The following is a 22,765-nucleotide window of genomic DNA, read 5'->3' as shown; positions in this document are numbered from 1 at the left end:
TGCTGAAGGACAACAGTCAGTGGAGCAGGGAACAGGCAACCTAAATATCAATACAAGAGCTGGCCCCTGGGTTGAGAAACTTCTGATTCCTCGCAGATCCTGCCTCCCTCCTGCTTAAGGTACAATGTCTTTCCTCCCAGACAAAAAGCAAAATGCATCCTCATTTTCACAACAGTCAGGTCTAGCAAGCCCATCCCTACCTCATACATTAAGATCAAATCTCAAAAGTGCTCCAGAGCCTTTTTACACAAACCTGTCGTTGCTGGAGAGTAACTGAAATAAACCTTTTTCTCTGGCAACAAGTAATTGCATACTCTAAGTTACTTGTGCAACTTCCCAAAAGAAAGTGTTATGTTACTTAACCCATCTGAAATTATCCACTGCTAGTGGAAAGGTTTTTCAAAGAAAATCTCTTCTTTGAGGAAATTTTCACTGCAGTCAAACCGCTCCAGATGAGCTAAGCAGCAGGCCCTGACAGGTGCTACGTAAATGGCCACAAATCACTCTGTATCCTAGCAGCCCCCTGCCTTGCAGATTATTCTCACCCTCAGACTTATGAGGCCAACTCCCCAAGCACCCTCAACACATCTGAAATAATTATATTCCCTAAATATCGCACACAGACCTAGGCCAGTGTCAATTACACAGAGCAATTTTATTATTAAACACAAGCTAGACTGAATCACAGCAATATTTCTCTGGCCCACAGCACTGTCACTGCTGCCTAATTGCAGCAGTCCACAAAGCATTCTCTGAGCTGAGGTTAGCAGATCCTCAGGTAGGACAGGAACCCTCCTCCATGACGGGGCCTTACTCCATGAAGGAACAGGTCTGTTTCTTTTGTAAACAAGCAGCAGTCCAAAACTCCAAGGGTGACAGGCTGTTCTTTTTTTTTTCCCCAACTGAGTATGAAAAACACTTCTCGCCTCACACCCTCCCAAAAAGAGAGAGCCTCCTGAGATCATGCTTTTAAAGCCCTAAATGTCTTCAGATTAGGGATTTGGTTTAGATTTCATCAGTGCCCCTGATTTTCATCTGCAAGCGATAATACAATCTTGTACTCCTGACTGAGCCAGTATCCTGTGTATACATTGACTGTATTTCAGGGAAAGACCACTCTTTGACATCAGAGAAGACCCACCATTTTAGGAATCAGCATGCACATAGGATTCATTTATATGTGTAGCTGAGCAACTGGGATTTCTGAGGGAGAAGTGCACTGTTAGCATAAACAGAGGGATGGAAGGGATGTTTTTGAAGAGGGGCTGAAATAGCTGTGCTATATCAGAAAAATGAAAGCTGACCACACCCAGGGGACCCTCCAGGTGTGTCAAGAAGTCATAATCTTCCCCTTGTTCAGAGGCCAGCAAAGCGCTGGTAGGAATGGGGCAGAATGCATATATTAATTTAGTCAGTGACACCACTGGAGCGACCAAAAGGATTGTGACCCTATCTGTGGACCTTCCCTATCCGTTCCTCTAAGTAACAAATCATAAACCAGCAGGAAAATTTTAAACTTTGAGTCAACACAGATGCAGGAGGGGAAAACCACAGTCTCCATTATTCCTTCCATCTCATCCTTTTAAAGCTGCACAAAACCTCCTCACCTGTGACAGGAACAACGTCAGACTACATCATCCATGGAGGAAACGGGCAGCTGTTCCAACTTACTCTGCAATAAGCTCCTTCCCATCTGTTCCTCCCACCAGTCAAGTTTCCCTGGGAGGCGAAACATACTCAGTCCTTGCTTGGTCCTCCTGATGTCATTCAGCGAATCAATAACAAAAGAAGTAAAGCTGCAGAATTCAAAGTAAAATTCAGCATTGGCTTTTGGCGTCCAAACCTAAGGACATCACTGTATCGGAAGAACTCCAATGTCCTCAAACAAAGCCAAAAGAATCCATTAGCATCATTTAAGCCTGATGCCGGTGACAGAAGCACAAACAACAAAAGCTGACAAAATATATAAACACACACCCACCAATCACTTAAAATTTACCCTCCAAAGCCAGTAATGTATTTGTATAGAACAGAAAGGTGGAACTATTTAATGCTGCCATTAAATGCTGTTCGTTAAATAAACAACACTAAATCTCTCAAAAGTTTGCTTTCCTTCTTCCTTCATCTGTTTTTATTCCTCCTCAAAACAGAAATGGAGGGGAAAGTTAATTCTGTTGGATAAGCTACTCACACACGATGGCCACAGAACTGGAGCTTAACAACCGCTCAACAGTAACATTCCTGTAATATTAAGATAATGATTTCTGAGATCTGCTGACTAGGGGGAGCTGACAATCAATATTAAATCTAAATGTCTACAACTGCCATCCCTGTGAACAGCAGAAATAGTAGAGCAACCACTTCGTTTCTACATGCATAAGCAATCAGGTCAACAGGAATCCTAGCAGGGTAACAGCAGGAATGGTGGGAGAATGATGGATGACCACGTGAGGGGAACTGAAGTCTCTGTGTTACACGAGGAGCATGTTAAAAGCACATCCACAATCAGCTGGCTCGTGATCACGGCACAAGTCTTTACAACTGACATTTTACATCAATAAGCCCCTAAAACGGAGCAGAGCGACAAAACCATAATGGCTGGTAGAAGATCAAAACAATCCTGGTATCATTGTACCTCTCTGGGACCCATGTTGCACCCTAAGCCAAAAGAAACAACCCCTAAGGTAGGTGCCCTGCTGAGAATGACAGGAGACCACAGGTTTAATGAAAACAAGCTGCTTGATAATGACAGCATGCAAAAAAATCATGCCCCCTGTTATCCTCATTACCACTGCAAGTGAGGAGGTGCCTTCAGCCATCTTCATGTTCCCTGCAGCAGATCTGAAAACAGCTGTTTCACAGACTAGCTGTTGTACTTCCTGGCAAATCACTATAGTATCCAAGGGAAGAAGTTTCTCGTCTTGAATTTCTCCTTTCAGGAATTATCATCTGCTGTCAACAGAGCTGACAAAAAGTGAGCCACATAGTAGGCATCAACTAACACAGACTACCAAGTTCCTTAAGTTAAAGCTGCCAAATGTAGCTAAAGAAAACAGCAGCACCTTGAACAAATCTGTAAAAGCACCAAACCCCTAAAATTCTGCATGGCTGTGACAGAAACCCACAGGAAGGTGAACCAAGAACTGATGCAAAGCCTACAAAACTATCTCAGATCAGCTGCACACAACCTCTGCCTCTGTCCTTGCAGCCAGCATGCTTAGCTTAGAGTCAACAGCACCGAAATAAACCCCTCACCACCCAGCACTCCCACAGAGATCTCCATGAAAAAAAAATGAAAAACAACCACTCTCCAAGGCTTCTGATTCAGACAGCAAACACAGTAACAACAAAAAGGAAAAGGGGAAAAGAAGGAGAGGAAGGGGGGGGGGAAAGGAAGAGGGAGGAAATGAAGAGAGGAGAAAGGAAAAGCGGGGGGAAAGGAAGAGGAGGGAGAGGAAGAGTAGGGGAAAGGAAGACTGGAGGAAAGATAGGGGGTCAAAAAGAAAGGGGAGTGGAAGAGGGAGAAGTGGAAGAAGAGAGGGGGAGGAAGGGAATGGAGGCCATTCTGACATCCACACAGGATTCAAGTCACCTGTGCTTGTAAGTATTGCACTACAGAAGAAGCAGCTCCAGGGGGAAAAACAGACATAGGCTTTGAAATCCTCTTCCTGCAGGTACCTATGAACGCACCTATGGAGTCATGTCTGGCTGCCTTGCACCAAAAGCAGGTGAAATCCTTTCTGAACCACACGATGCCTCTTCCAGAACCCATCTGTCAACAGGGCAGAAAACCGGTCCCTTGGATTTGCCCCGTATTTGTACCAGGATCTTGTGAACACTTAATCATTCAAGGAAGTACAACCTCTGAAGGAAACTAAATGTTCCATTTAACATCACAGGAAAGGAGAAAAAGCATTTTCAAAATTTAAGGGTCAACCTAGCACTCTTGTTTGAAAGAAAACAGTGTAAGTGGGTCAGAGAAAGAATAGTCCAATGCCATTTGAAAAGTTGGTGATAAATGGAAGGAATACCAAAGATTTATACAGCAATAATCCTAAAACTGGTGGAAGTAATGTTCTCTCCTCTTCTTTTTTTTTTTTTTTTTAATATGGTATAAATTATATTCCTACTCCTCCTTCCCTGGAGATGCAGCACAGAACTTAAATTTCAAGCAGATCAGTGGGTGGAAGATCAAAGAATGTTTTTCAGAATTTGTTTTCTACCTACATGGAGGTGGGAGTAATATGTCATAGGGACCAAAATGTATGTGTGACATTGTATTAGAGATTTCCCAGCCTGAAAAGAGCCCAGAATTCCTCCTTTAAAGTGGCAGAGCACATCATTCCTGGAGACTACCAGTCTGTATCCTCCACATTGACAGCATAAGAAATGGTAAGCTCCAAAGGGTGACATTTATCCTTGGGAGCTACTATGTATTTCAGTTAAAGTGGGAGACAACCGACAGCCTTGGCTATCTGATAGGCTGGAGAAGCTAAACATCAAATATTCCCTTGTCTGATCAACCTAGACAAGACGCAGCAGAGACCTTGCCTCCACAGATGAAAATTAACCCCCCAAACATTCATTACAAGCCTAGCATTGAGCCACGTAATTGCAGCCAGTAGTAATGGAAATTCTTAGCTGACTCTGCTTGGGTTTCACTCCTTGCTGACACAAAAGCCTGGTAGGCTAGGTGAGATCTTTTGAATAACAATTGGAAAGTAAAGAGATGAGAGGTTGGAGGAGCAAAAATAAATCAGAGAAATGCAGATCGTGAAAGTAGGAACAGGTCTATCCTGAAATGTTGGTTCCTAGCGAGATAAGCAACCCCCCAGTACCATGCCTAGACTATGAAGGGCAATCCTTATTCTTGGATCCCCCATTACAAAATTTTATGGTTTAAACCTTGTACAAAATACTGCTTTCTCTGCTCAGACACACAGCATTAGGCTTTTGCTATGATGAGGCTTTCCTCAACATGATATCTGAGCTTACTTGACCAGAGAAAAAATACACAGATTTCAGATTTTTCCTTTTATATGCATCAAACCAAGTTCCTGGAATGCAAAAAGAAAATACACTTGCATTTGAACAGAGCAGGAAGGTGTCAGGATCTCTGTTATTCGAAGTATACAAAGCAATGCACACACCATCAAAACCTGGTTCAATTCACAGCTCTGCACAGGCATGATGAGCGGTTATTACTCTTAAAAGGCTGAATGACAACTCCCAAAAAATTGCAAGCCAAAGGAAACAAAGATCATCACAGCAGGAAGGCTCTCACCAAGGATGGGAGAGGAGTGAAGATAAGTCAGATGTTCCCTTCAGTCACTACAGCTCTGTGTCTCCTAAGAGAGGATGCTTTCACAAACAACTGCTGAAGACCAGGATTAATGATTCCATCCTGCATTCCCTGACTTTTATACTGCCAGATTAGACTCTGCTGTCTCCTAGCAGCTGAAAGGGGCCTTCAGCAACAGATCTTCCATTTCATACAAATAAGAAATGGCCCAGAAATATTATTTCCAACAGAAATATTTTTAAGAGGAAAAGCTTTATTTTGGGGGAGAAATATCAAGGCAGAGCTCTGTCTTCTTCAGTGAAGCAAAGACACTTGGTCCCCTCCAACCCTTCCTCTGCCCACAACTGCAGGGTGCTCGAGCAGTCAGTGCTGTCCTCCTGGGGGCCTTCTGGCATGCTGCCACATGCTCCTGTCTCCCCAAATTCATCAGGCTTCCCTGGAAAGTGGGAATTTCTTGCCATAGAGGAAATGGATGGAGTGCAGAGACTGCTGATGAGAGCAATTAGGGTGTACACAGCAGTCCGATTAGTGTGATTTCCTCTGTGTAAAGGAAGGGCTGGGGGTATGTTGGAAGGAGTCAGTCAGCTCATTCCCTTTTCTCCACTAAATACCTGAAATGATTGGAATGGATGAAGCAAGATGCCACTAATTCACTTTACACTCAGTGTTTGTTTTGGAGGTCTTTTAAAGGGGATTTAAAAAAAAGAGAGAGAGAGGAGGCAGAAAGACAGTGGTAAAGAAAAAAATAAAATCCTTAATTAAAGTGCAGGGAACTGACAGCAAAATTAGATAAACCCTACCTTGCAGCTTCTACAGGAAATTGCATATCCCAGGAATCCTGATCAAGAACTCAGATCGTTTAGGAAATTAAGGAGGACTGGAGAGTTCAGCACCAGCAACTCTTAAGTTAATTTGGTCACTTCATTACAGCGCTTCTGCAGGAGATAAGGTCTATCCAAAAAACAGCCTTTGAGAAAAAGCAGATCTTTTAACCATCAGAAGCCCCTGCCAGGATGATGCTAGCCAAGTCCCTGCAGGGCATACCAGGTGCCCCAGCGTGATGGAGGTTCCCAGGCACTACAACAGGTCAATGAAAAGCTACCACCTCCTACCAGAAGACACACAGCCAGGTCTGACCCCCTCACGACCAGTGCCCATGTCACAGGGCAGCACAGCCACCAGAGTCAGCCCCCTGTCAGAGCCTGGGTGATGCCCCCTGATTCCATGAACAAGGTACCCGGGACACTGTAAATGCAGAGGATATTTACTCATGCAGGACAGGTGGTACTTTGCACACAGCCTGACGACAGAGCACCCCTCCCAGGACACTGCCTAACAAAAGCAGGGACCCATTTCCTCAGAGGAGACTCCTTGCAGGCTCTCTGGACCACAGTATTTTCTCACCTTGCATATGAAAGGCCTTGTCACTGCCACCTTGACGGAGTGGACTCCCACACACCTTGCCACAAGGTGACAAGATGAAGACACGATGGCCAGCACAGTACTGGCACTTTATTTGTGGAGACCACAGTGCTGGTAGGAAGTGAAGCAACCATGCCAAAAGTAGGCTCTTTCCAAGCCAATCTCCTTCTCATTCCAGAAAATCTTGTGAAGACCAGCTTTAAAGAAGGCTGTGGTGTCACTATAGAGTGTCACTATACCAGATTAAAACTGGTATGAGCATGTGAGAAAGGAACCACTCCTACGCTGTAATCATGAGGTTCTTGACATTGCCAAACTGTCAGACTGACTTTGTTATTTTCCAAGTAGGGAGACCCGAGTCATGGCTTCCCTTTCTACAGCATAAGAGAACAATGGTCTGGTCATGACTCCCTTAGGCTAACAACCCACAGGTTGTTTTAACTGTTTCTGCTGTTAAACTGTTCAGCTCTCTCCTTCATGGTGGTGCTCCTTCTGCTCCTTACCTCTGCAGCAGCTAATCTGGGATGTTGGGTAACTCCACTCCTAGGAGATGAGAGCTGCAGCTGGGTCTCTTTGTCTCACTCAAGTCCCTGTAAACCTGTCACTCATCCCCACTTGTGAATGCTGGTAACTATGTGATTCATTAACAGCCTTAGGATCGAGCACTGAGCCACTCCAGAGCACAGTACTGCAGCACCAGCAAGAACACACAGTGGTCAAAACTCTTAGTATTTAGCACTCCTTCCAACGCCTCAACTCACCTGAACAAAACAACCTTTGCTACAGTATAAGATCAAGGCTGAAATTTAGGATTACCTTGCCTGATAACAGCTTGGCACAACATAAAATTATTTGCATGCTTGGACTGTGACAGCTCAAAGGATGGGAGTTTCAAGAAGTCTTCCTGCTTTTGAAAAAATTAACTTTCAATAACCTTAGTCTGCCTGATTTAAGGCAGTCCTGACTCACCTTCTACATCAGCCAGACCCACAGAGATAGATGATCCTGATTTACACTAGAGAGAAAAATCTCAGCTTGGGAAGGTGGTTCTCATTTACAAGGAATTTGTTCCAGTTTGAAGGCATACAGGAACCCTGAAGTTAAGTATAAACTATCGCTCTCTGGTCAGAATGCACTGTCAGTACACAACTGGAAATCAGGCTACTGTCTCCAAGTCCAATCTTTACTAGCAGCTGATGGCAGATAAATGGGATGTGTGATGGACAGTCAAAATGGAGCTAAGTTGAAGTAAAAGACAAGGTACATATATATCTGCTTGCCTGGTAAAGTACTGAATATATGAATACTGAAAGCAGATCCCATGGGGAGAAGAATGCTTTTAATCACAGTTTGGCACATTTGTCTTTATGGGTCTCAACTTTAAAAGCAACCTCAGATCTCACTAAAGGAATGAGGAAAAAGAAAAGGCAATGAATCTTTGTGCAGATGGGTGTATGAAAGCAGAACTTTTTTCAGTGTTAATGAACAGACAGCAAGACACAAGGTGAGCAAGATCATATTAGCATTTCTCATTTCTATCTCTAACCAGAGTAAAATATCTGTTCTCAAAGCACTGACAGCAACACACTGAGAATCAGGTCATGAAGGCCTTGTGGTGTTTACCAAAAATGTTCTCATCGTTGGGAAAAAACTTGACAAAACAAAAAGATGGCTCCCTCAGAGAAGTGTAAAGAAAGGAGCAATTGGATTTGATGTCCCGAGTTTTCTGAGGCTGATAGCAAAGAAGTGTGTCACTCCTCAGATGCTGATGTCTGCCCCTTGATGGGTTATTTTCCTATCCAGACAAAACACTCAGGGCCACACTCTGCCCTCAGCAGCACCACGGGTGAAGGGACTGACTGAAGACAATGTTTGATCAATGCCTGTCAGTCGACTGGCACTGGATAGCCCTGGATAGCCCAAGCAGTATTTGCCCCCCTAACACTGTGAACCGGATCCACAGTAAATGCTGCACGGAGCTTCACGAGCCCTGGATGAACACTCCGCTCTCCCTGGTCTTCTCTCCCCTCCAGCACTGTTCAGCTTTGCTCCAGGACTCAGCAGAGCCCCAGAGCTTCACAGAGTGGTGCAGCAGAGCTACAAGGAGAACACAGAGAGACTGGAGAGGCAGAAAAGCCCACTTGCTTCGCCATGGGTCTGCATTACTCACCCGTGGGTGCTCTGGACCTCACTCCCACAGGGACACACTGCCACCCTGTGGAAACTGTTCCTCCTCTCGCAGGCAGCTGGGGAAGGACGCAGGAAGATGGCTTGCAGCCTCACCAAAGCCCATTAGCTACACTGCTAATGCAGCAGCAAGCCAAATGCACTTTGGTGCTGTGCTGAAGCAGAGCTCTGTGAATTTAATTTATTGAGACTAATGCAAAATTAATTTCTGCTAAGTCTTTGTAATCACACAGTTAATGGCAGGGTGGCTGCTGTGGACACAGGAGGCACTGAAATGCACAATTACTACCACTCGCTCCACTGATAAATTAAAAACCAAGGGTCAGTTCATCAGCTGATCTTCAGACAAGCCAGATGAGAGACCAAGGCTGGGATTCACCTCTGTCCTCAAGACATCAAGGCAGCACATAAAAAAGGGCAGAAAGCCCCACGTAAAGTGGGACATTGACACTGAACTTTTTCTATCTGTCTACATCTAAAAAATCCTGACCCCTGATCCTTGCTTTGGACAGCCCAGAGAAGAGCCAGGCAGACTCAGCATTAGCAGGTGAGCACTGAACACCAAGGTACACCCCCAGCTGCATAATTCTGTCAGAAGGAAAACAAACAGCAGGTGAGCACCAGCAGAAGTCTCTCATCAGTGCACTCAGAAGGTTATTTAAACACAATTTGAAGATCTACTTATTCAATAAGGGCTGTAATTAGCCTGCAAATTAATCTCAACACATCCCTCTATGGCAAACTGAGAAATGAGACTCCTTGCAGGAAAAATAAATTCAAGTGTTGCTGCTGACACTGTATCAAGATTTAAAAATCACAGACATTAAATCTAAAATAAAGAGGTGTTGAGTTTATATTCCTCACTACTTAGTAAGATCTCAGGCAGGAGGGCCCAACAAAAAGCTCCCTGAAGAGGCTGGAGAAACTGAAAAAAACACCAATACAAGAAAACAAAGTCTGCCACTTGTAACCATGCAGGTACATCTGTATTTCACAATGGGCCTGACACAAAACCCACAGAAGAGATAGCAACTCTTTTGATTTATTTCAGTAGGTTTTGGGTCAGGTCTCAGATGCAGCAGCCTCTTATTTTTATTTCCATCACAATAAAATAAAATTAAGAACTCTAGTGTATGCGCACCTGCCTTCATTCAAACAGACTGCTGTTTCATGCCAGCAATCAGACAAAAAAGAAGTGAAACATTCTCATTATTAATGACAATGAAACAAGATTTGTCCTGCTCAGCCTTCTTCCCTGTTCTTCATATTTAACTCCTGGCACAAACTTAATGAACAAAACACGAAGCAAAGCAGCCTGTGCCAGACAGCACATTATAATCTGAAATTACATCTCCAGTTCTAATGTGAAAACCCCAAAGCACCTTTGATGAAAAAACACACATGCTCTCCAGATACACAGAGATCAAGATTAGCTCTTAAGTATTCAAAGTCAAAACCAACTGGCTGCTTCTGCCCAGTGTAATCAGGAGACAGCGCTGTGGGTTGGCATGGGCACAGGACTTCACAAGGCACACAGCTCTGGAGCCAGCCCTGCTGGAGTTCAGTCTCGCCTCTCTGTGCTGCAGAGAATCCCAATCACTATCAAGTGAAGGCAAGAGGGAAAACAACAGAATAAGCACTGTATATATTATGTATGTTCTGGGAGGAGAAACGTGCCCATTGCTTGTCATGTCTGACAATTAAGATTCAGGAAACGCAAGACACGGTGTTCCGTTCTGAAGCTTCTCTCAGTAAAAACGAAACCCACGTTCTGTAGTTGATTCCTTACCTTCAACAGTCCTTTAGGGAAGTCTTTGCCATCGTTCATCCCTTGAAGGTTAGCAACGAACTCTTGGCAGGTCATCTTTTTCCCAATGTTCTGGAAGGGATGTCAGAGAAACACAGCATCATACTCCTGCTGCTTTCCAAAATGACATGAGTGAGCAACATCAGATTAAATGCATCTCCCTGCTCTCATTTTAAGCCCAAGGCAGGCAGCACTAAGCATTCACGAGATTACTCAGGGACAAGTATCCTTGTATGCATATAGCTAGAAAAGGGAAGGTGCTTTTGCACCGAAGGGCCCACACCCATCCAAAAAGAAAAACAACTAAATACTGCGGGTAATGAAGAGGGCAATGATGAAGCTCTCTAGTATCTCCATGGTGCCTTACAAGAGGCTCTACCAGCCTCTGATGGAAAAGCTCTACCTGAATCTGCTGTGGGGCACAAGGGAACAGCTGACTGAGGCCCTTTCCAGACCTTTCTCTTACAATTTCCAATGCTCCCTTCAAGTATCAACCACCCTGAGTTGCAGTACGATGCCCAGAAGCAGCCATTACCTCTTCTGATTAACAGGCTGAGGCTGCCTTGACATTTCCATAAGACTGTTCTCACTTCTCTCTTCTCTGTTCTCTCTTCTCTTATTCTCAGACTGAGAGTTGTCCAACTGAGCAACAAATGGCAAAGGAACAGCTATGTTCATGTAGGATCCCAACTGTTCCATACAGAGGCTTGAGGCTGCCCTGACTGCTCTTGAATCCCAGTCTCCATCACCCCTCAGAAAAAGTGTCTATACTCAGTCCCCCAGGTGCTAGAAGTCCCAAGCTTATCATGTGGGGAGCCTGGTGTGTGGGCAGCAATGACAACACTGCATTGATGAAAAGGAAAACAAAAGAGATCTGAGAAAAGGAAAGCAGCCTGAGGTGAGCTGTGAAACATGGTAAAGGCAGAGGAAAAACAGGGCTCGGTGATGATCATGGTATCTCTGGGGATGGCACTCTGCCAGTCAAGAGGAAAGGGGTGAACATGACTTCTCCATGGTCAGGGTATGCTTTGTCTGGAGAAATACAGCAGAAGAGCTTTGTGCCAAGACAGTGTCTTGGGCTAGAAGCAAGAGCCCAAACTAATACACGAGTGAAGCCCAAAGGAGAGCACCAGTTGGTAAAACAAGTCATTTAATGCTACAGTTACATGATAGCTTGGACTGCACATCCTCTGCTTCCCTTTCATAATGTTGGATTAGGGAGAGATGGAAAACCACCAAATCCTGACCATCAGCCTCACCTACCCAGAAAAGAAAATCCCACAGCTTGTGGCCAGCACAGACCCACAGAAAGAAGGCAAGCAATAATACCAGAACAATGCACAGCTTCCTACACACAACAAGAAGGCTCCTGACAACACAGTCTGGCTGTAACTCTGGGTCTCTGGTTGCTAAGATTGCAGAATGCAGCTCACAACTGCAGTCTTCAGGTGCAGGCTGGAGCTGGTCTAGCAGACTTGCAAATGCTTTCCCCTCTCACTGAGAGTTCAGCCTGCTTCTGTTTCTTCCCTCCATGCAGCAGTTTGCAGCTTCCCCACAGTGAACAAAAAATTCAACAGATTCCCAACAGCAACGTGGCACTGCAGACAAATGGCTGTTTTGGTCCAGGACCAAAGCTAACATCTCTGCACAGTGCCACAGAGGTTCCACAAGATGGGCCTGGTGTTTAGAGATACCTTAAGAGTCTCTAGTTCCTGCCTGGGTGATCACCTCTGTGCAGAGGAGCAAGCATGCATCTCCAAGACCCAGCTAGCCAAAATTATTAAGTTACGAAGAGAATGAAATGTGACAAGACAGGGAAAAAAGAGGGATAAGTAAGAGTTCGTCTACAAGAGCATAAAGGAAGTGTGAACTGAGCAGAGCAGCAGCACCACAGCCCCACAAGCAGTTGAGCTTATTGTGAAATAAGTGTCTGCACTTATGATCAGTAAGTCAGTAACAAATGGAGCTCAGTGCAGACAAGCCCAGTGACTCATTTGCTTCCTGCTCCAGCGAATTCCTGGTAAGGATGGGGCAGACCATTATCTCTCTTAGGAAATAGGCAATTAGGCATATCTGCAAGGGCTGCATTCCGAGTCAAAAATGCCAAACTTACCACCTATGTGGAAAAATGCAAAGCAGCAAGAGGAAGATCAAAATTACAGGAAATCAGAGGGGTCGGAGGGAACATGATGACACACACATGACACAGCACAAGTAGGACTCTGGCAAACACTACAGCTGCATATATGTAAAAACACACTATCAACTGCCAGTGGGGTAAACCTCCAAAGTGACACACTGCAACAAGCAGCCAGGTTTCAGCTGCAAATCAGCAGCAGCAATGATGGGTCACAGCTGGATTATTTATTTATTTATTTACTCCAGCACCTAATGAAGACAGTAGAGCCCACTAAAGAATTGCAGGGAGCAACAGGAATTGCTGCCAGGCTGATGCATGAGCATTTGTTCTCCCTCCATGGACTGTGAGGCCAGAGAGGCTGGAGAGCAGGAACCCCAGGGTGTTCATCGCTCTGGGGAGCAGGATACCTGTGCGTGACATCTCAGCTGTGCTCAACAGAAGTTGTGTGTGCTAAGAGGCAAACTGGGGCACGCTGCTGTACCCCTGCTCACCCTCACACGTCACTGACGCAATCCTCAGTCGGGGAAGGCTAAGCCTTCAGGGAAAAAATTCTTCACAGCTCCCTCCTCCCTTCTGCTTTCTACAATTTTCAGACAAAGGCATTCAATGAACGGCAGGTGGGCCTCAAAACTCCCGGCAAAGAATACACAAGCCTTGGTTCCATCACCTGCACCCACCACAGAGCTGCACCCACAGGGGCTGAACAGCCCTTGGTGACAGACCTAGGTTGCCTCTGTCTCCTGTTGCCCAACTCACCATCCTTGCTGTCTAAGTTTCCAAATGACACACTCCTGGAAGAGCTCTTGGAAGTGCAGCAAAGGGCCTCAGCCACAGAGAAGCCCCAGAGCCACCTGGCTGAAGACAATGATCCTGCATGCTATTATGCCATGATCCCTGTGTTTTCCCCTCTCCACCCTAACTCCAGGGTAGAGAAAGCCTCCCATCAGTATGGGAATACCATGCATAGCAGGTATATTGCATCATGGGTGCTGAAATACTCGTCCTAGGGCTGCTGGCACCCTGCATCAGTGTGACTAAGAGGACTCAAACCAGAATACTATTTCCCCCAGGCAGGCAGTGGGGAGAAGCGTGCCATGGGGGAACAGAGGGCTCCCACTCAGCATGCCCATATCCACCCTCCACTCTCTTGGCTCTGTGCACACCAATCATTAGTCTGGTTGTGCAAAACTCTGGTTTCACCAGATCTGCCCCCTGCAACTGTCTGCCTGCAAACGTCACCTTCCCTTTGTGACCTTCCTAAAACTTCTGCACCTCCCCTCTTTCTTCTGCCCTCTCACATGTCTTCACATACTGTAAAGGGGAAGTCAATCCCATCCACAGCTTCCTGGTCAGGGCCAGTTGCTGTAACCACAGAAGAATGGTAAGCACACCAGGAAGATGGGCCTGAGGACACAGAGTATCCTCACACATTATGACAAAGCCAGGCACAATGCCAGCTTACACATGACTGGAAAGGTATGATGGAAAGGCCTGCCCAGGACAATGGCCTTGGAGTGCAGCCTTCTCACTGTTTGCTGTCTGCAGGGGCTTTAGGAGCAGGCCACCACCTAGCACAGTGTTGATAGGAGCAGTCTACACAAAACTGTGCATACTCACATGGCCATGCAGGTCTGTGTTCAGCAGCATCATGGCACAGGTGAGACAGTGAACTCCATCTGCAGAAAGAGACAAAACAAGAGTCACATGCAACCCCAAAACTGGACCTTTAAGAGGAGCTGAAAACGAGTCTCATAGCCTAATTGCATCTGTTCCCTTTATAAGAATCTGTTTTATCAAGAAACACACATAATTAAATAAATGAACAATGAGGTCATCACACAGCTGCCAAACTAGAACAGTCTTTCTTTCATCTTTAAGTAACTGTCAAAACTATCTTTCAGCAGCCATGGATGAAGCAAACTAGACAGGAAACTAGACAGGTGACCACGCTGTCACCCTTTGCTTATTAATACCAACACCACAGTCTGAATCAACACCTTCTTCTTCATTTAATTCAGATCAGAAAGGAAAGAGTAAAATACATCCATTCTTGTGTGCAGACTGTATTTAGCATGGTATCATGTTTTCCTCCTTTTCTGGTTCCCTCCTCATTCAGGGCTCAATTAGAATGAATTCTGGAGAACTTCAGTCACCTATTTATGGTGCCTTGGCTCTTTCTTGGGTAGAGACCACTCCAGGGGTCTCTAAGGTGGTCCGGTGGCCAAGTCATGAACCAGAAGAGACGGATTCATAGAACCGCAGAATAGAGTTGGAAGAGACCCACAAGGGTCACTGAGTCCAACTCCTGGCCCTGTACAGGACCATCCCCAAGAGTCACACCATGTGAGAGCATTGTCCAAACACTTCTTGAACACAGACAAGCCTGGTGATGTGACCACTTCCCTAGGGAGCCTGTTCCAGAGCCCAACCACCCTCTGGATGAAAAACTTTTTCCTAACCTAAACCTCCCCTGGCACAGCTTCATACCATTCCCTTGGGTTCTGTCACTGGTGACCAGAGAGATCTGTGCCTGCCCCTGTTCTTCCCCTTGTGAGGAAGTTGTAGACTGAGATGAGGTCTCTCCTCAGTCTCCTCTTCTCCAGGCTGAGCAAACTAAGTAACCCCACTGCTTCTCCTATGGGCTCTCACTCTAGACCCTTCACTACCTTCGTATTCCTTTTCTGAATACTTTCCGATAGCTTTATATCTTTCTTATATTGTGGTGCCCAAAACTGCACACAGTGCTAAGTGTGCAGGACTCCCTTTGATCTAAATGCTTACTCAGGCTCAGAAGTGACAATATCCCTCTCGCACCCTGGACTAGAGTAAGGCTGCCCCATCAACAGGCAAGTCATTATTTCAGTCTGGCCATGCTGCACCCATTCTACCTGACTGCCTACAGTGCCTTGAAACTAAAAAGGCAATAGGCAGAGAACACAGATAGCAAAGGAGCAGATCCTGTCTTACTTCTAACTCTTCCCCATCCCAGTATGCTAAACAGTAAAGCTGAACAGGCACAAAGTGGGCAAAAATCACCTCACTGCAACAGGGGCAGGTCACAAAGCAAGGGGTAAGGAAGCACAGCAGTACTTCCAAGTGTAGCAGTTCTTCCTCACTCACACTTGAGACTAAAGGTACAGCTTAACCCATGTTTGATTTCCTTTTCATCCTCCCCCCTCAGTGTGTGACCAGCCCATGCTGCAATCACAGGGCCATGTGGCTCTGCCAGCATGGCTGGCTGAACACAGCAGCTACACCAATGGACAGTTTGTCCTCTCCTCCAATGCCAGTTTTCTCAGGTTTGGTCTGTGTGCTTGTTTGTTTTCCTCATTCACTTCCAAAATGACTGAAAACATTGGCAAGGAGGAAGCACTCTGACTGATGTTAGCTAGTCAAGATAAAACCATGCCAGGGTCTGGATACAGCACCCAAAATTCACCCCCACAACTGGCAAGAACTGGCATGCCTGCTGCCAGTGCATGCAGACACACAAGCAGTGAATGGAGTACGGAAAGAAAACAGTTTCTCTTCCACCTGAGATGGGATCTATTCTTGTCCACGTGTGTGCAGGAAGAGTACAAGCACCCCCACAGACTGAAGTCAGGGAGACCAGGAACTACAGAGGAGGACGTTCAAATACGAGAAGCTACGACTGAGAATTTATACTGAGGAGGCCTAAACATCTTTCCTGCTGGGGATAAATACAGATTCTCCACAACTGCGTGAGGGTTTCAATGCTCACCACAGGGAGTTTCTAAAGTGTGTCATGGCAACTACCCAGCCTCAGCTGCCAGGCATATGCCCCACATGCTGTTGAAGGTGAGAATGAAGGAAGAGGGAGACAACCAAAGACCACAGTATTAGAAACACAGTTACCTTGAGAAGAAATGGTGTTTGGGTTGCACTGGTAGTATCGGCTAGAGAAGTGGATTAAAACTCTCTCTCTTTCCTGAGTTTCTCCAATAAGTGAAAAGGCTTTAAAGAAACTCCTAAAAGAGCAAGCGGAAAAAAAAAAGTGAAATTAAAGTAATAAATCTCTTTTTTTTGCTTCACACAGTGCACAGAGCAAAGTACACTTCACAGCAAGAAGTACGTAAGCATACATCAGACATTAAGATCCAAGGAGCCTTTCTAGGAAAATGGGCTATCATTCTGCGTGCAGTTAATTCCAGCATTATAGTAAATGAAATGAAAGTTAAATTACCACTGATCTCAGCCACGGAATATACAAAATAATATGTAATTCCATCATTTGAAAGAGCTCTTGTTATTTTTAATGTTTTTCTTTTGTTTGGGGAAGGAACTGGAGCAGGTGTTGTTTATGCAAGACAGACATCCAGGATGTTCTCTGTCCTCTTCTAATTGCCTGTCACCCCTGCATCTCTTAACTTTACACTCATTAGTATTCCCCTCCAAATCAGAGGAGCTACTCCAGGTGGTGAAGGCAAGCACAGCAGACTCAGAGCTCACACCAAATGTGTGCTCCTCCTTCCAGAGGGTCTCCTGTCAGAGTGGCCAGGACCACACCAGTCACCTTGCAGGGGGCAGTGCGACCACCTGACCTGCAGAAAGTATCCGGGGAAGAGTGCAGAGGGCAGAAGACCTGCAACATCTCCCACTGAGCAGGAGGAGTAAACTGGCCCTCCTGTGTTCTTGCTCGTGGCAGTCAAGGGTGCAGGGCTGGTGCACACACGGGGCACACTCACTACAGCCACTGAGCCTGTGCAGAGAGGTGGGGGACACACACATCTTTCACTTTTACTGCGACACTTGAACACCCCTCCTCTTAACCGTGTTGCTATCCTTCCTGCTGGAAAAACGTGCCTCACAGCCAAAGACAACCTTCTGCATTCGTTTGTCAGGATGCTTCTAGGAAAAGCCTGAAAACACAAACCTTCTGGGTCTGAAGTAAGACAGCATACAGAATGAGTCTCTAACAGACAATTTTTTAATATCCCACAAGACTGAAAATAAGACCAAATCTGAGAGGCATGTTGCTGGAACATTCACATCTACCCAGTCTTGACGCATAAACTTTAATTTTTTCTCTTTGATGTAAAGGTCAGAGACAGGCCGTATTTGCAACAATCTCACATCCATAAAGAGTGTGATCTGCCTGGCAATAACTTAATTTCACATGTAATGTACTGCAAATAACCCAATTCACAAGTAGACATAAGTGAGTCTCCACAGGGCTTCTCTGTCCCTCCCACCTTGTGCTCCTGTCCCAGTTCCAGCCAGGGCAGGATCAATTTTTAACTGAAGGGCTTCCAATCCTCTTGAAGGGACATCCAGTTCATATTTGCAAGTGAGAAACGAGTACTATGGCCAGAAGTAGAGGGGTCCTGCCTCCAGCCAGGTGGAGGAGAGGGACAGGCAGACCTATTGGACCATGTGGATCCGATGGCCTGGCACATCAGACCCAGAAGCATATAAGGTTTTAGTTGACACCAGCTCACAATGTATCCTGATCCCATGGAGATATGTCGAGCCAGAATTTACCTCTATTTCTGTGGTGACAGTGGGATCCCAACAGCTGACTGTACTGGAAGCTGAAGTGAGCCTGACCAGGAACAAATGGCAAACCCCCCCCTTTGTGACTGGCTCAGATATCCTGTGCATCTTGGCACAGATTACTTCAGGAGAGGGTATTTCAAGGACCCAAAAGGGCATCACTGGGCTTTGGGAGAGCTGCTGTGGAGACACAGAAATTAGACAGCTGAATACCCTGTTTGGTCTCTCAGAGAACCCTTCTGGTGCGGGATTGCTGATGGTTGAAGAACAACAGGTACTCATGGCTCCCACAACAGTGCACTGTCAACAACACTGCACCAACCGGGACTCCGTGACCCCCATCCATGAGACAATTCCTAAAGTGGACAGCCAGGGAGTGGTTAGCAAGACTCACTGACCCTTTAACAGTCCTATACAGCCAGTGCATAAGTCCAGTGGAGAGCAGAGACAGTAGATTATTATGGCCTGAACAAAGTCACACCACACCCAGTGCTGCTGTGCCAGACATGCTGGAACTTCAGCACAAACTGGAGTCCAAGGCAGCAGAGTGGTATGTCACCACTGACATTGTCAATGCCTTCTTTTCCATTGCTTTGGCAGCAGAGTGCAGGTCACAGTTTTCTTTCACCTGCAGGGGTGTCCAGTACACCTGGAACCAACTGTCCCAGGGGTGGAAACACAGCCCCACTGTTTGCCATTTACTGATCCAGACTGCACTGGAAAAGGGTGGGACACCACCATGTTGACATCACCATGTGGGGCAACACAGCAGGGGACGTTTTTGGGAAAAGGGAGAAGAAAATCCAAATTCTCCTCAGTGCCAGTCATACCATAAGGCAAAGTAAGGTCAAGGGACCGGCCCAGAAAATCCAGTTTTTAGTAGCAGAACGGCAAGATGGACATCGTGAGATTCCAATGGACATGATCAACCAAATAGCAGCTATGTCCCCCCCAACCAGCAAAAAGGAAACCACAAGCTCTCCTAGGCACTGCGGGTTTTTGAGAATGCATATTCCAGATTACAGTCATGATTGTCTCTATCAAGAGACCTTGAAGAAGAATGATTTTAAGTGGGGTCCTGAACAACAACACGGTTTTGAACAAATTGTTCCTGCAGTAGCCCTTGGGTGAGTCAGGACAGGACAAGATGTGAAAAATGGGCTCTACACTGCAGCTGGGAAGAATGGTCCTTCCTGGAGTCTCTGGCAAAAAGCACCCAGGGAGACCTGAGGATGACCCCTGGGGTTCCGAAGTTGGGGATACAAAGGATCCGAGACTTAGTACATTCCAACTGAAAAACAGATTCTGGCAGCTTACGAAGGGGTTTAAGCTGCTTCAGAAGGGATTGGCACAGAAGCACAGCTCCTCCTGACATCCCAAATTCCCATGCTGGGCTGGATGTTCAAAGGGAAAGTCCCTTCCACACATCATTTCAAAAACAGCCTCGCAGACACCTGAGACAGAGAGCACAGTACTGAGTAGGTATATCATACTCCCTATCAAACACCAGCCTCTGGGAAAACTGAACAGTACAATGGACTGTTAAAAACCACATTTAAAACAATGGGTGGTGGAACTTTCAAACACTGGGACCTACATTTGGCAGAGGCCAGCTGGTTAGTTAATAATAGAGGCCCTGCCAATCAAGCTGGTCCTGCCCCATCAAAACCTCCATGCAGCATAGAAGTGGATAAAGTTTATGTGGTGCATACGAGGTCTGTGTTAGGGAAGACACTTTGGATTAGTTCTGCCTCAAGCAAAGGCAAACCTGGGGTGGTTTCTGCTCAAGGACTTCAGTGTACTTTTTGGGTAAGGCAGAGGGAAGGGGAAGCACGTGTACCTCAAGGGGATTTAACTTTTGGGTGAGAACAGCCTGTAATGTTGAATTGTATGATACTGGTTGCTGAATGACGCTGCCACTGTATGCCATAACCACTATGGATAATGAGTATGGACTCCTCCAGTCCATGACACCAGTCATGAGCTCCTGATGCAGCTTGCAACCAGACAACAGTCAGCAGCCCTCCTGCCCTGGAAGATATCTAGGATGGACAGAACCCACAGTCATGGACTAAATGAACTCAACAGACATTTTGGAGTGACAGTCATTGACTAGGGTAATGATACCTGTGCTCATGTTTATATATACATATTTGGAAGGTGTAGGACCTGGGCATGACATAGAATAATGGATAATGTCCTGGTTCCATCTAGGACAGGCTTAACTTCTGCAGTACCCAGGAAGGGTTTACCAGTCACTGAAGTGAGACTGACAGGCCTGTGGTTTCCAGGGTCATCCTTCTTGCCCTTCTTGAACATTGTCCAGCTTACAGTCAACTGGGATCTCCCCAGATTCCCAAGACCGTTCAAAAATCATCGAGGGAGGTCTCATGATGACATCAGCTAGCTCTTTGAGTATTTTTGGATAAATCCCACCAGGCACCATAGACTTACAGGGATCCAGCTGGAGCAGCAGATCCCACATAACTTCAGGGTCAACTGGGAATTTAGCATTCTCACAGCCATGGTCCTCCAGCTCAGAGCACTGTGACCCACTGAGCCTATAACTGGTGTTGAAGACAGAGGCAAAGAAAGCATTAAACATCTCTGCCTTGTCTATGTCCCTCTTTCTGAGATGACCATCTTCATCCTGTAACAGGCCGACGAGATTTCTGCACTGCCTTTTTCTACTGGTTTATTTAAAAAAACTCTTTTTATTGTCCCCCACAGGACTGGCCACCTTCAACTCCAACTGAGCTTTGTCCTCACAAATTTTCTCCCTACAGTGGCGAGCAGCATCTCAGTATTCCCCCTATGTCACCTGACCTTGCTTTCACTGGGCATACACCTTCTTTTTTTGCCTTAGCTCCAGAAGAAGATCCCTGGTCACCCAAGGTGACCTTCTGCTTCATCTGCTTGACTTCAGACATTTTGGATTTGCCTGCTCCTGTGCCCATAGGACGTGGTGCTTAAAAAGCGACCAGCCCTGATGGACCCCAGCACTTGCAAAAGCATTTTCCCAGGGGACCTTACTAACTAGTTGCCTGAGTAGCCTGAAGTCTGCTCTCCTCATGTCCAGGGTTGGACTCCAAAACGAACTCTGAGAGGGGCTGGAGCAGTCACTCCACTTCCTCCCCTCCTGCAGAGGATGACAGAGGCGCACACTGGAGACGCCTGGGCAATGTGGGTCCAGGGTGTGGAAGCAGAGCAAGACAATGAAGGAACAACCCTTCCCAAGTCTCAGACTTGTCACTGAGGTTGCACAACAGCCTCCCACAGCCTGGGGGTGGAATGGGTCTGGGTGGCTGCCATGGGCTCCAAAATGCTCAGCAAACCACAGCTTGTCAGCGAGCCAGCAGCAACAGGGCTGTTACCTTTCACTCTCTGCAAAGTGCAAGGCAGCACACCTATATTTCCCCAGGCTTTGGGAGATGCCCTGTCCCTGGCTGCTGCTGCACGCTCAGGGCAACAGTAGCTGGCAACTGCTGCAGCTACTCTTGAAACCTCAGAAAAACCCTGGCTTGTTTAAGTCCCACACGAGCCTGGGCATATTTTAGAGAAGGTCATGACTATTAATATTAACAGGAGACCTACTGGGAGCAGAAACCTCCTAAATATGGGCCACAAAGCAATTAGGTGTTGGGTTTCACAATTTAAAAGGAGGGTATATTTAGCATCACGCTTCAGGGGTGCTAAAACCTGGAAGGAGCAGCAGACCTCCCACTGCTGCAGCAGCAAGCACCCTGTGCTGCAGCAGCAAGCACCCAGCCTGGCTCTGCTCTGCCTGCCTTGGGAGCAGGCAGTTCATGATTATCCAGGCATGTTTCATTTCCACTGCCTTCAGTAGGCAGGACTCTGGGGTTTCCTTGCTCACGGGGTCTGCCACGCTCTCATGGCACCAGTAACCCCTGGAAATGCACTTGCAAAGGGACTGAGAAGTGCATGCACAGCTCCTAGATTTGTTATCAATAGAAAAAAGCAATATCCCATTTAAGTAACCTCAGCCAGATTATTTAAACTCATTTTAAATCCCTTTAAACACCGGGACACAGCAACTGTGCTAACAGGCCACTGCTACACAAAATTGATGTTTTGCCTCCTGAGAAAAAAAGTACTGAAAACAAACATTGTTGAGGCTTGATTCCAGCATAAAAAGGAAGGAAAATTGAAGGGCTGGGTTTTCAAACACTCATGCTGGCAGCTACCAAACTCTCAACAGCATTTTCCACGTGGAAGCTTTTGCTGTTCTGCCTCAGGGAGACACAGAGAGGGGGGTTGCTGAGCCACATCAAACCCTGCCTAAATTTAGTACACTGAAGCCAGGCAGAGCAAACTCCAAAATGCATCAGTCAGAAAGTCTGTGCAGATCAGCTGTGAGCAACACCCTAATTCT

General features: G+C 46.2%; 1 protein-coding gene across 6 annotated transcripts in view; it reads right to left on the bottom strand.

The window, feature by feature from the left end:
- The window catches only part of LOC127466537 (PH and SEC7 domain-containing protein 3-like), a 116,883-nt gene that overhangs the window by 48,758 nt on the left and 45,360 nt on the right, over positions 1-22,765 (bottom strand). For all 6 annotated transcript variants that reach the window (XM_051777412.1, XM_051777413.1, XM_051777414.1 and 3 more), the window contains 3 exons: positions 16,735-16,847; positions 14,476-14,534; positions 10,701-10,790 (listed from right to left, as the gene is read on the bottom strand). In XM_051777412.1, coding sequence (XP_051633372.1) covers positions 10,701-10,790; positions 14,476-14,534; positions 16,735-16,847 — 262 coding nt within the window. The remainder of the gene's footprint in view (positions 1-10,700; positions 10,791-14,475; positions 14,535-16,734; positions 16,848-22,765) is intronic.

This window comes from Manacus candei, unplaced genomic scaffold, assembly GCF_025592945.1.
Source record: "Manacus candei isolate 608988 ecotype Guabito, Panama unplaced genomic scaffold, ASM2559294v1 h1tg000010l, whole genome shotgun sequence".
In the NCBI taxonomy this organism is placed as follows: Eukaryota; Metazoa; Chordata; class Aves; order Passeriformes; family Pipridae; genus Manacus; species Manacus candei.
The sequence above is the reverse complement of the archived record's forward strand: the minus strand, read 5'-3'. Positions and strand labels throughout refer to the sequence as shown.